The 11,949-nt window shown below is 42.4% G+C and overlaps 2 protein-coding genes across 2 annotated transcripts in view; one reads left to right on the top strand and one right to left on the bottom strand.

Annotated features, from left to right (window-relative positions):
* The window catches only part of CCT2 (chaperonin containing TCP1, subunit 2 (beta)), a gene marked incomplete at its 5' end in the record, with an annotated part of 10,747 nt that extends 5,278 nt beyond the window's left edge, over positions 1-5,469 (top strand). Inside the window, 7 exons of the mRNA XM_009069263.1 lie at positions 621-724; positions 1,594-1,713; positions 2,285-2,413; positions 2,506-2,609; positions 3,644-3,743; positions 4,391-4,532; positions 5,193-5,469. Coding sequence (XP_009067511.1) covers positions 621-724; positions 1,594-1,713; positions 2,285-2,413; positions 2,506-2,609; positions 3,644-3,743; positions 4,391-4,532; positions 5,193-5,223 — 730 coding nt within the window. The remainder of the gene's footprint in view (positions 1-620; positions 725-1,593; positions 1,714-2,284; positions 2,414-2,505; positions 2,610-3,643; positions 3,744-4,390; positions 4,533-5,192) is intronic.
* A 2,536-nt stretch (positions 5,470-8,005) lies between these two features.
* On the bottom strand, positions 8,006-8,833 carry LRRC10 (leucine rich repeat containing 10). The gene has a single exon (XM_009069262.1). The coding sequence runs from the start codon at positions 8,831-8,833 to the stop codon at positions 8,006-8,008; it is 828 nt and encodes a 275-aa protein (XP_009067510.1).
* Between the last annotated feature and the right edge of the window lie 3,116 nt (positions 8,834-11,949).

Below are 11,949 nucleotides of genomic sequence, written 5' to 3'. Positions count from 1 at the left end.
CTGTAACACTCAGTCTCTAATTTGGAAGTGAAAAATGACTTGGCATAGCACTCCTGAATGGTCATTGACTGTTCAGCTTTAGACAACTACTTCATTCTAGAGAGGGTGGTACACGTATTAATGAGGGAACATGTACTCTTCTCTGTGGTCTGTTTGTGTACATTACAAGACTGGCCATTTATTGTTCCTGTAGAGTTGTGTGCTGTTTAGATTTTGTGCTGGTGAAGGAATTAAAGATGTTACTTCACATGTTACAGTAAACCCTGCTAGAACAGGCAGTTTAGTGCCCAGCAGGCACTTGAGATCAAAGAGCATAAAGCATATGGCTCTGTGTGCTTAGTGTGATAGTGTTTGTTCAGGGGAAAGTTATTTCCAAAAGTATCATAGTTAGAGTTTTAAAATTTTTTTATTTGTTTTTAGCTTTGTATGTCTGCCTGTCAGTGTGTTTGCTTCTGTGTGGTGTAACATGCTCTCTGTGGCAGGTGCCTCACACATATAGATGGCTTTCAGACATCTATCCCATGTCCATGCTGCTAAGAATCTGGTGTCTTTGTTACTCTACTGTTTTAAAAGATTTTTTCAGTGTGTAATGGGGAGATGTGCCTGTGTTTTAATTGTAGACAGCTGATCTACAACTACCCTGAACAGCTCTTTGGAGCTGCTGGTGTCATGGCTATTGAGCACGCAGACTTTGCTGGTGTAGAACGTCTGGCTCTTGTCACAGGTGTGTAGAGTAGCTTGTTGTATGGAACTTGGAGGGTCACATTATTTGTTTTATCTCTAATAAATGTTAGTGCTTGATTACCTCATTTGTAGTTTTTACCATTAAGCAGATCCGTGACTGAGAAAAGCACTCCAAATAAGCTGTATTTTACAGACCTTAAATACAAGTGTATACAGAGGACCCTACCCATAAGTAACTTCGAAATTGCTGTGTTGATTTATCAACTGTTCTATAACTGTCAGTATTTTTTCAGAAGCAGACAACTCAAGTTTCTGTCTTCAGTATGTTAGACATCATAATGACTTAAACATAAAGGATCATAATGCCAACTGTGGGATTTAATTTAGCAAGTTAGTGCAAGTTAGTAATTTGCTTTCATATTTTAAAGCTATTTTCTGTTAAGTCCCTGCTTGATAAGCTTTTGAAGTGATTTTTTCTAGGGAAAAGATGAAACTTAGCAATAGAAAGAATAAGATGATGACACCACAAGTTAATACTAGTCCTTGATTCTATGATAATACAACCTTGTTCTAAATGTCTGTTGTTTGATTGTAATGATAGAAAGGACTAAAGAGTTGCCTTCAGTGCACCTGAGTCATTGACTTAAGGTGGACCTCCAATGACACACACAGCCTGGATGCTTTGAGTAGTAGTCACCATAAATCTCACTAATGAAAATGAAACATCTGGAATGTTACAGATGATTCTCATTGCTGAAGTTAAAGATAATTAACTGGAACTAATGTAAATTTATTTTTTGGCAATTATGAAGATGATTATTTTCACCCATCCTCCCTCCTTTTTTAGACCTTGCCTAAACAGATGCTTTCATTCTGAGCTCTGACTTCTGTATGATCTTACCTTGGTAGGTGGTGAAATTGCATCAACTTTTGATCACCCTGAGCTAGTAAAACTAGGAAGCTGCAAGCTTATTGAAGAAATCATGATCGGAGAAGATAAACTTATTCATTTCTCAGGAGTAGCAATGGGTAAGTGTTTTATCACTAATGGTGTGTTGTAACATTTGTGTTAACCCTCTGCTAACACTGCTAAGTTACCAGGATGGCACAGGAATTTTGTAATGATTCACGTAACCATTTTTTTTAAAGCATTGCTCTTCAGTAAAAATTCTGCAAAGACATATGTTCGTGGTTGAAATCGTATGTGTTTAATGTTATGTAAACAAGTGTAACCATTTGTAAGGATGGGAACCAAAATTTCTGCTTTGGGAGACGAAATTGACAAGTAGCAGCATGTTATTATACTTGAAGAACTTGAGACTTTAGCCTGGTGAATGCCAATACTGTATGTTTTCAAGGGCTTGTTTTGAGGCAATATTAGTTTTCTGTTAAATTAACTAAGGTGTCATGGAACAGTTCATTGACAAAAGCAACCGCATAGTGCACATAATTTCATTCTGTCTGCTTTCTTTTCCCCCAAAAATTAAGCATATAAAACCTGATTGCAGTGATAGCAAAACCATTTCAAATGCTTTACACTAGTCTTTTTTTGTGTCTTTGCTTTGTTTTTTTTAAATCTTTTTGCATCTCTGCTTTTTAGGTGAAGCTTGCACCATAGTCTTGCGTGGAGCAACCCAGCAGATTCTAGATGAAGCAGAGAGATCTTTGCATGATGCTCTCTGTGTTCTTGCCCAGACTGTGAAGGACTCTAGAACTGTGTATGGTGGAGGTGAGTATTAGATTTTTTGTACTTTGTACATGAAACACATTTCATATTACTGTTCATCAGATGTATAACACCTGTGTGTCTTCGATGAATAGGTTGTTCAGAGATGCTGATGGCTAATGCTGTTGCAGAACTTGCTGTCAGAACACCTGGTAAAGAGTCTGTTGCAATGGAATCCTTTGCTAAGGCTTTAAGAATGGTGAGTTTGTTTAATCAGATTGCTGGATTAAGAGGGTTTCATGAAACTTACTAACTCCTGACATTAGATAGTTGCTTGACTTTAAAAATTTTGGTTGTTTAAAAGTAAAAAAGTGAAGTTTGGCAATGCATCTTGGATGAACAGAGAGAGAAAAGGTGTTTTGTGTCTTAGACAAAAAAGTATTGGTGTTCTAATAATTCTGCATATGTTGCAGGGTTGTGAATGTTCATATGCTAGCTCTCCTCTAAATGCTCCTCTCTCTAGGGAGACCTTTAGCTGTCAATTCCTCTTACCTGGAATTGACAGCTGATTTAGAGAAGAGCAGCCCTTCTGTTCCACTGATGCTCTAGTGCTATTTGGTTGAATTCACACTGTAGTACTATGTGGAAGCTTTTAGGCTTCCATTGGAGATCGTGTCTAAGTAGGAAGTAAGTGTCACAAGAAATGTTTATAGAATATTATTGTGCTAACAGACTGATTTGAGGAAAAAAATGCCTTCCTGTAATTTAAACTATGGAAAACCTTTCTTAGGCAATGAAAGGCTATAGGAAAACATTTCTCACAAAAGAGTTAAATTAAAGAGCATGGTAGCACTTGGCATTACCTCTTCAGTCAGGATGTGCAGGTTTTCACTGTTGTCACTGAAACAGTGAACAGGATGATGAGGTGGTTAATGCTTACCAGCAAGCTTGTGTTCTTAAAATGAAAACATTTCTCCAGTTGTAGTCTGAAATGACAAAAGATTTTTAATTTTTTTTTCTGTCCATGTGAAATGAGCTGACAAATCTGCTAACACCCTTTTGTCCTCTCAGCTACTTTCTCACAACAGGGTCTTAAACAAAGTCCATAGAAAGGTGGTTTGTTTTTTTGTTTGTTTTTCCCTGTCTTCTGATCATTGTAGCAGATCATTTGCCATGCTTTTGAAGCCTCTTCTTGAAATTCAGGTTGTAAACTGGTTATATCAAAGTATGTTTCATGTTTATTAGGGATCAGTCCCTGTGTTAATTAAAAACAACCTTTGTTTATCCCCTTAGATCCCCACAATAATAGCTGATAATGCTGGCTATGACAGTGCTGATTTGGTTGCTCAGCTCAGAGCTGCTCACAGTGAAGGGAAGACTACTTATGGACTGGGTAAGGGGCTCAGTGTTACTTTTGTGATTTAATTGCTGTTTGCGAGGCCAGTTAGGCTCATTAAAGTTGGTCACATGTGTCTTGTCACTTACATTGAGCTGGGAGAACTGAGTATTTTGATTCCTTTATCATTCTACCAGACCTTTGACAGTAGAGTGAAAACCTTTGCTTTTGAAGAGGATGGTTTCCACCTCTAAAACTGACTTTCTTTACTTCAAGTCTAGCTTTATGAAGCTTAAAAGAAAAGCATTGATTTAAAACCAAACAAACAAAAACCTAGCAGAACCAAGCACATCCTGCCCCTCGTCCCCTTCCCCTCTACCCCCTAAAAAAACCCAGCCACAAAGTTGTGGAGAAAAACTCGGAAGTTGATATACCTAAGGGAATAGTACTGAGAGTCCTCTTGGGACTTTGTCTCTTCTTTGCAGTGTATACAATTTTCATTGTTAATGTTTTGTATGTAATTGCAGCATGTTAGGCTTAAATCAGGAGCCTTGAGGTGAAAGAGTTTATTTAATACTTCCCTTACTATCAATGTGGTTCATTTGAGCAGGGAAGTTGCTGTGTTCTCAGCTTCTTGTAATTTCCTTAAAAACAGGCCAAGTTATAAAAAAAGCAGCAACCTCTTAATGTGTTTCTTCTTCCAGACATGAAAGAGGGTACCATTGGAGACATGTCACGTTTGGGAGTAACAGAAAGCTTCCAAGTCAAGAGGCAAGTTTTGCTGAGTGCAGCTGAAGCAGCAGAAATGATTCTTCGTGTAGATGACATCATTAAAGCAGCACCAAGGTATGATCTGAGTATCTGCATGATCAGTTACAGTGGTATAGAGTAACCTCCTCCTGTGGAAGAGTAACAGTGCAGAAAAATCTTGTTCTAAAAATACTTTATATGAAATGAAGTCTAATGTGCTAACATTCATGTTAGATTATATTGCATTAGCTGCATGGTCAGGCCTTTAGAGCTACCAGTGAGCTTAAATTGGTGTGCCTAAGCAATGCCTAGTTAATCATAGGTCAGCAGTTACTCATGTGTCACATACAGCCCTAAAATACTGGCTGACTGAAAAGTAAGGGATCATGATGCTTTCTTTTTTTTGTCCTTTTGGCAAGAATTGTAGTGAAATGCCCAGCTGCTTCTGAGGTAGAATCTGCAGCTAAAGAAAAACCATGTTTGTTAAGAAGTTTGGGAAGAAATGCTGCTCAAAGGCAGGTTGTCCCATGTGTGCCTGCTACCAGGTAGTTTGCACTGCTTTTTAAATCACAGGGTTTTTTACCATGGTCAAATTCAGTGCGTTTAGCTTTGAGGTGATACTGCTTTTTGTGCTGTGAGATAAAGCTGGCACTGAACACAAATTATCAACAAAAGATTAAAAATAAGGGTGGTTGGGGAGGGGCTGGTGGACACCAGCATGGATGGGAATTTTCTGATTTTTCTTTTTCTCCCCAGAAAACGTGTACCAGACCATCGCCCGTGTTAAATTGTCTTCAGTACCTGAGGATTGTGTGGACCAGATCTCACCTAGCAGTTTTTTTTAATGATCTAGTTTTTGTGAGGTTATGGAACAGAAGCTTGAGACAAGCAGATCTCCATCAGTGGCACTGTCTTCAGTGGAGCTTCTGTGTGTTGTGGGGAAGAATTCGCTTTCAAGTAGAACGGGAGTTTTATGCAGCCCTATTCTTTCTGTTCCTCTCCAGGTTCCACTTAAAATGCACATAAATAAAAAAATTTAAAAAATTCAGATTCACCAAAGTAGTATTTCTTTATGTAGAACCAGGAAGGGCAGTTCCATTAGGATGGCTGTGGTGCACAGCCTCAGGCCTCAGATGCTTTGGGCAGAGACCAGGCCTTTGTAGCTCATGAGTTCAGGTTGACCTGGTATGTTTAGTGTAAGTGGTGTGTTCCAGTCCTGGCTGCATGGGTTTTGAGCTGGGATCCTAGAAGTAGGCTCTGAAGTTAGATGGTATCTTCTAGAGGTAATGGGGTACTACTCACGGTTTTTGATGATGAAAGGAAGAGAAGAAGCTGAAGAAGAACCTTAGTCATTGCCCAGAACATGAACTAAGTGATTTTACAGCTTTTTACACCACAAATTTTACACAGATAGGATTTCCTGGTAAGGGGGACTGAGAGGAAGATGCAGTTTGGGAGAGAGAGCAACATTCTGGACCAAAAGGTCTGAGTGTGTAACTATACAGTACTGGGCTCTGGTTGACTTCAGAAATACATGTAATAGAGGGCAGTTAGCAGAAAATGTGCCAGGCTGCATTGCATTCACTTCCCTCCTGCCTCATGTCTGTTGTAGCCTGTCTTTATATTCCATTTCCTATTCTAGTAGTTGCTGCAAAGGCAATGTGTTACTTAATGGGACTAGTTTCTTTCTGCTTGGGTCGTGAGGAAGTCTGTGGTGTGTGCAGGAGTTTGGATGCACATTGGTGACGACTGTAAGCACTAGTGGAGGCTCTGTCTGTGTGGGAGCCCAGAGAGGTGCCTGCCAGGCATTGTGACCCACCTGGTGCTTGCAAGTATAGTGCAGCACCTGGCAAACACCGGGGCAAGCCTGCCAAAGCAGAACGGTCAGTTTGAAGTGAAGTATCTCTGCAAACATTTTTCTCCCTTAAGTTTCCTAAAATGAGGGGAATCTGCTTGCAGAATGCTCCTCTGAACTCAACACAGTTTACCCTTCAGCCCTCCAGAAGTGACAACGCTGTGTGGAGAGTGGTGTGTGAAACACAAATCATTGACAGGCTGCTGAAAGAACCTTCCTGCCCATCCCCTGAGAGAAATGCACTACTGGGTCTGTGGGAAATAAAACATTGACCTTGGATGTTAAAACAGCCTCCAACTCTTGTCCTCCTTTCCTTTTGTAGGAAGAAATTGTTGAAACTAGATTAGATGAAAAATTTGGATAGAATTCTGTTAATTCCAAAGAAGGATGGTTTAACTTGGCAAGCTGTTAGTATACTTTATTTAATTTGACTAGTAGCATGCTACATGGGTGCCAGCCAGATCCAAATTTGGATTTCATTTAATAAGACAACAAGTTCTAGGAGAATCTATATATTTCCACATAATTTTTAAAGCATGCAGATGACATTAAGCAGTCACAAACTGGCATGGAATCAAACCTTTTCTGGGAAGTCAATTGCTGCTTCTGTAGGCTGCACTGGTGAGCCCATTCCAGTTGAAGAGTGTGCCACCAAGGGCTCTCCAGCTTTGTTAAAAAAAGTTGTCTTTCACCAAATTCAATAATCTGTACTACAGAATCAAGTTTAAAATGTAATTTTGAGCCAGATTTCTGTGTTACTCAATTAAAACGAAGTTTTTTTAAAAAAGGAAAAGTTCCGTGCATTGTGAAGGGTGTCTGAGCTGGGCTGAGTTGCAAACTGGAGAAATAGCCAGCTGAAATCAGCTGAGTAAAGTTTGCTTCTGCTTCAGACTCTGTGCAAGCCTATAGTGGCAGACTCCCAGCCCTGGGTTTTATTCATGCAAGTTTACCTTTGCAGCTCTTGTGAGTTTTCTGTTTCAGTCAGGCTTTGATCTTCTTGCTGCTGCACGAAAACTCATCCTGTACAGCTGACCTTACAGGCAGAATTGTCAGTAACAAAAGTACAGCAAAGCCTCTGGCTTTCCTCACCATCGTTTGAAATGCTGCTCAGCAATAGCAAAATGAAGTTGTTGCAAATTTTCCAGGAAGAAGGCAGCAGTGGTAAGAGGAGAGGAGAGCTCCCTGGTATGTATATGCTGTTTCCTTGATAGTGCAGCCTGGGATCTGCCACCACTTCCCATGTGGCAGGCAGGGAAACCTCCAAGCCGTTGCTGTGTTTCAGGTAAGTCGTTTGAGACAAATGCTGTGGGTTGCTTTAGAGCTGTGACTCTGAGCAGTGATCACCTTGAACAGCAGCTTCCAGCTGAGCTCAGACACCTCAGCAAGGTGGAAAGAAGAGTGAGCCCCAAGTGAAGAGCAGCAAGTCCATACATGCTCTGTACAATCCACCCATGGAAAACAACTGAGTGTTCATCTCTGCTGTGAACTTGAGTGGTCCCTGTATGGGAGGGGGGAGGAAATCTCCCTAGAGTGTTGGGTGCTGTGCAGAGTGGGGTGTCTGTAGGAGAGTTTTGCTGTTGCTCCAAGCTGGTGCACCTACTGAAGACTAGCCAGGTGTTGTGGTGCTCCCTGGACACCAGCGAGCAAGGGAGAGGTAGAGTTTGGGTGGCGGTGTGAGTGCACGGCCACCTTTGCCCGAATGGGCGGTCAAGCATCAGCAGGGCCCGCCCGGCTTTGCCTTGGCAGCAGGAGGTAGCAAGGGTTTGTTGTCGATGTCTATCACTGCCCCGGATCGCTTGCGGGGCTCAGGGGTTTCCTCTGACCATCTGCCCACCCTGCGCACACCTTTGGCCACTTTGGGCGCGTTCCTGCAGGGGTTGTGGTCATAGATCACCAGCTTCAGGCCGGGCAGGTGAGCCAGACTGGGGAAGAACCGGATGGAATTGCGATCCACGTCGATGACCTCCAGAAATGGCATGTCCAGGAGCACAGCGGGGAACTCTGTCAGCAGGTTTCCCGAGAGCCAGATGGTGCGCAGCTCGCGCAGGCACCGCAGCTGGGGCGGCAGCGTGCGCAGGGCGTTGCAGCCGGCGTGCAGCGTCTTGAGCAGGCTGAGCTCACACACCACCTCGGGCAGGTACTGCAGGCAGTTGGACTCGATCCACAGGGTCTTGAGGTTCCGCAGGAGCCGGAGCTCGATGGGCAGGCTGCACAGCTTGTTGTTGCCCAGGTAGAGGATGCACAGCTGCTTCAGCGTACACACCACGAGGGGCAGCGCTTTGAAGTTGTTGAAGTCGAGTGCCAAGATCTGCAGGTTTTGCAGCTGCTCCAGCTCGGGGGGCAGATTGTTCAGGTTGTTGTCACTCAGGTACAGTTTAACCAGTTCCCTAAAAGAGCAAATGTGCAGAGGCAGCCACCTCAGCTGGCTCCCGCTCAGATCCACTGTTTTATCCACCGGCATCTCTTCTAGCTCTTCTAGGAGGTACTTCTGGCACCTGTTGGAGGGCACAAAAGCAACTATGGCTTTCAGACTGTTGCCCATCCTGGGCTTTCGTTTTGGGATGGCCAGGACTGTGAGGGACACGGGCCCTCCTTGGTCTCCTGCTGTGCACTGACCTGCTGGTAACTCTGTCTTCCCAATATAAGGCTCTGTTTACATGGCACCAGCCATGTAAGGGCTCTGAAATGTTTCTGATAACCGAATGAGTGTTTGGTGATGAGGATTATAGACAGAGCGACTCAGAGCACAGGTCTCCCTTTCTCACCCATACTCCCACTCACTTCCATCCCTGGAAACATTCCTTCCTGCCTCTTGCACACTGTAAATGTTCTGTGATTTTGCCCCAAACAGTCACTGCAAGGTCCCAGCCCTTCACCTCTTGCTCTGGCTGTGTTGTCTGTGCAGCCAGTGTGGGCAGTGGGGATTGAATTGGGAAAATAAACACCACAGAAGATCAAATTTTTAAACTCAGATATTTAACTTTCATGAAACTTTCAGCAGAAATGTCAGATATAATCAGAATGTTGTTTAAAATACCTGTCAAGACTTGATTGACTTTCCAGATGAGGGGCACTTTCAGGGATTTATTTTGCAAGGTGCCAAATACATAATTTCAAAGTGTAACTTGCCGCCCAGTACTTATCTTACAGTTTTAACACAAATACTTGGCAAACTGCTATCTTGAGCTGTTCTACTATTTGTGTTCCTAATTTAACGGTATTTTCTAGAGCCTCTGGCACTCTTGACTGTGTAGGGCCTTTTTCATTACGTTTTACTTTTTGTCTAATGAAATGTGCTATCACAAACTGCCAAGGCTGTTCTCCATTTACCTTTCAACTGTGCTACTGCATTTCCCCTGTCTGTACCAAAACCTGCCAAGAGGCTCCCATGGATTTAATTCCATTAAGATTCTCACTTGTTATGAATGAGGTAAATATGATGTTTAAAAGTTATGGCTATTTAATGTGACAGTGTGAACTGTTCCCCTCCTCCCAGCAAGATGCATTGCTATTCAGGTCTGGAGTACTCCTGATTTCTAGGAGGAGCATTTCCATGAGTAGGAACCTCTGCATAGTTTGACTTCCTGAGCAGTTGAGCTCAAGAGCTTGAGCTTTCTTGGGGGTTCATGTGTGTCCCTGCCCATGGCAGGGGGGTTGGAACTAGGTGATCTTTGAGGTTCCTTCCAATCCAAACCCTTCTATAATTGTCCTACCTGCCTGTTGGCCATGGCTGTACCATGGACTTTGGGTGTGAAAGCCAGCAGAGTGTTCTAAGGTGAAATAGCCTTTCCAGCACCTGACTCTGCTTTGATATCTGCAGCTCATTCCTGTCATTTTCCATGCTTACCACAGTTCAGGGAGAATAGTTTGTTTAAACAATCTGCAGTTGGTTTCTGGGCATTAGGTGCTACACTGCCAAAATCTGACTGTTGAGAGCCACGCACTCTTGGAAAAGCAAAGGACAGAGCAAACAGAAGATTGAGAAAATCTACTATGCAAATGAAAAGCAGATCTTAGCTATCAATTTGGTATAGACTATAGAATGTTTGCTAGCCTTTTCCCTGTGGGATGAGAGGCTGAGCCATGCAGCAATGAAAGGTATGGAGAGCTTCCCTGGGGGGGAGAACAGAGAGGGCATCTGGGAAACAGTATTACAGCAGGACAGGGAACAGTGAGTGTTGAGACCCAAGTGGCATAAAATAGGTTTTGAGTGGAGGAGCTGGGCAGACTATCAAGCCTGGAGGACAAAGATAACGTTGCAGTCATCTGTTGTGCACTAAAAATTCTGTCTCTGATGATGGAAGGTGAGGTGAGCTGTGCATGGCATCCCAGCAGCAAGAGTAAGTTTGCACTGAATGAACATCTCCAACTAGCCACTTCTTTACTGCTTTAACACTACATACCCGGTCTAAGGACCACTGTGGGGCATGCATCATTCCTGGATTTTGCAGGGCACCCTTTTTGAAGCAGTTACCCTGGAATGCAATCTGACTTTTAAGAAAGTCCCATTCAGCAGGTTTTTATATTTATGTTGATTTTTAAGCAGCTGTGGCACCTTTAAAAGTCAAGGATCCCTCCCCTTAAGGTACTGTAGGCTATAGGAGTGGAAAACCAAATGCATTTGGCATAAATAATGATGAATGGCAAATACATGTCCCTTAGACAAGTCTTTTCAGATAACCTGCAAATCAAAACAACGTAAAAGCCTAGGGAATAATATAGTTTAGGCATATTTTTCTCAGCAATCCATACGTAGAAAAATAACTTTGCAATGTACCTTATGTCTAGAGACACAGATAAGGATATATTTTTTCCACTTGAATTATTTCTAATGAATGGAACATTTAAGCTGCATATACCTATTTCTTAGGGATCATCTGCATTGGAGTTTAATCATTATTCCAGCTTATCAAAAAAAAGTCATGGTGACCTTTTGTTGCTGCATTTTGTACCTCTGTTGGCTGAATGAATGTCTGCTTGGAACATTCTGTGAGATCAGAGAATTTGGGAAAGAATAACCTTCATGCATGGATTAATAAAAGGCTATATTTGCAGTAAAATGAACAATCATGTTCTTTCTGAGAATCAGTGACTCAGTGGAGGCTCTAAGGCAAAGGCAGTCTCCTCAGTAGACCCAGGCATTGTTTTGAAAGCCACTTCACGTCTTCAAAGTTATCATGATGCCCTCCAACATGAACATTAATGACTTCCCTGAAGCATTTGTGGCATTTGAGGGAAAGTTCAAGTGATAAAGGCACTCAGCACAGACATCGTCTTGCTCTTGTCAAAGTGACACTGCTCTACCCAGGAGCATGATATCTGCTCTGCTCTGTATCAGGTGGCAGGTGGAGGCTCCTTGAGAAATGCCTTTGCATTCTGTAAGTTCACAAATGGCCACATCTTTGCTCACCATTCTCATTTCCAGCACGTAGCTCCTGCAGCTCAGTGGCTGGGATGACTATGGGACAGAAAACGTGGTTGTTTGCTGAGAACTTGTGTAAAACCTCAGAGCCCAGAAGAAATAGGGAATATTACTCAGAGCTAGATGATTGAAAAAAAAAATCTTGATGAAATAGTAATCAATATAAAGGCTGCATTTTTTTGACTATTTTTTTTAGATACAAAGTATTATAATAGAGATGCTGCTGCTTTTTCAGA

Source organism: Acanthisitta chloris, unplaced genomic scaffold (assembly GCF_000695815.1).
Source record: "Acanthisitta chloris isolate BGI_N310 unplaced genomic scaffold, ASM69581v1 scaffold20712, whole genome shotgun sequence".
Lineage (NCBI taxonomy): Eukaryota > Metazoa > Chordata > Aves > Passeriformes > Acanthisittidae > Acanthisitta > Acanthisitta chloris.
Note: the sequence above shows the minus strand (reverse complement) of the source record. Positions and strands in the feature narration are given on the sequence as shown.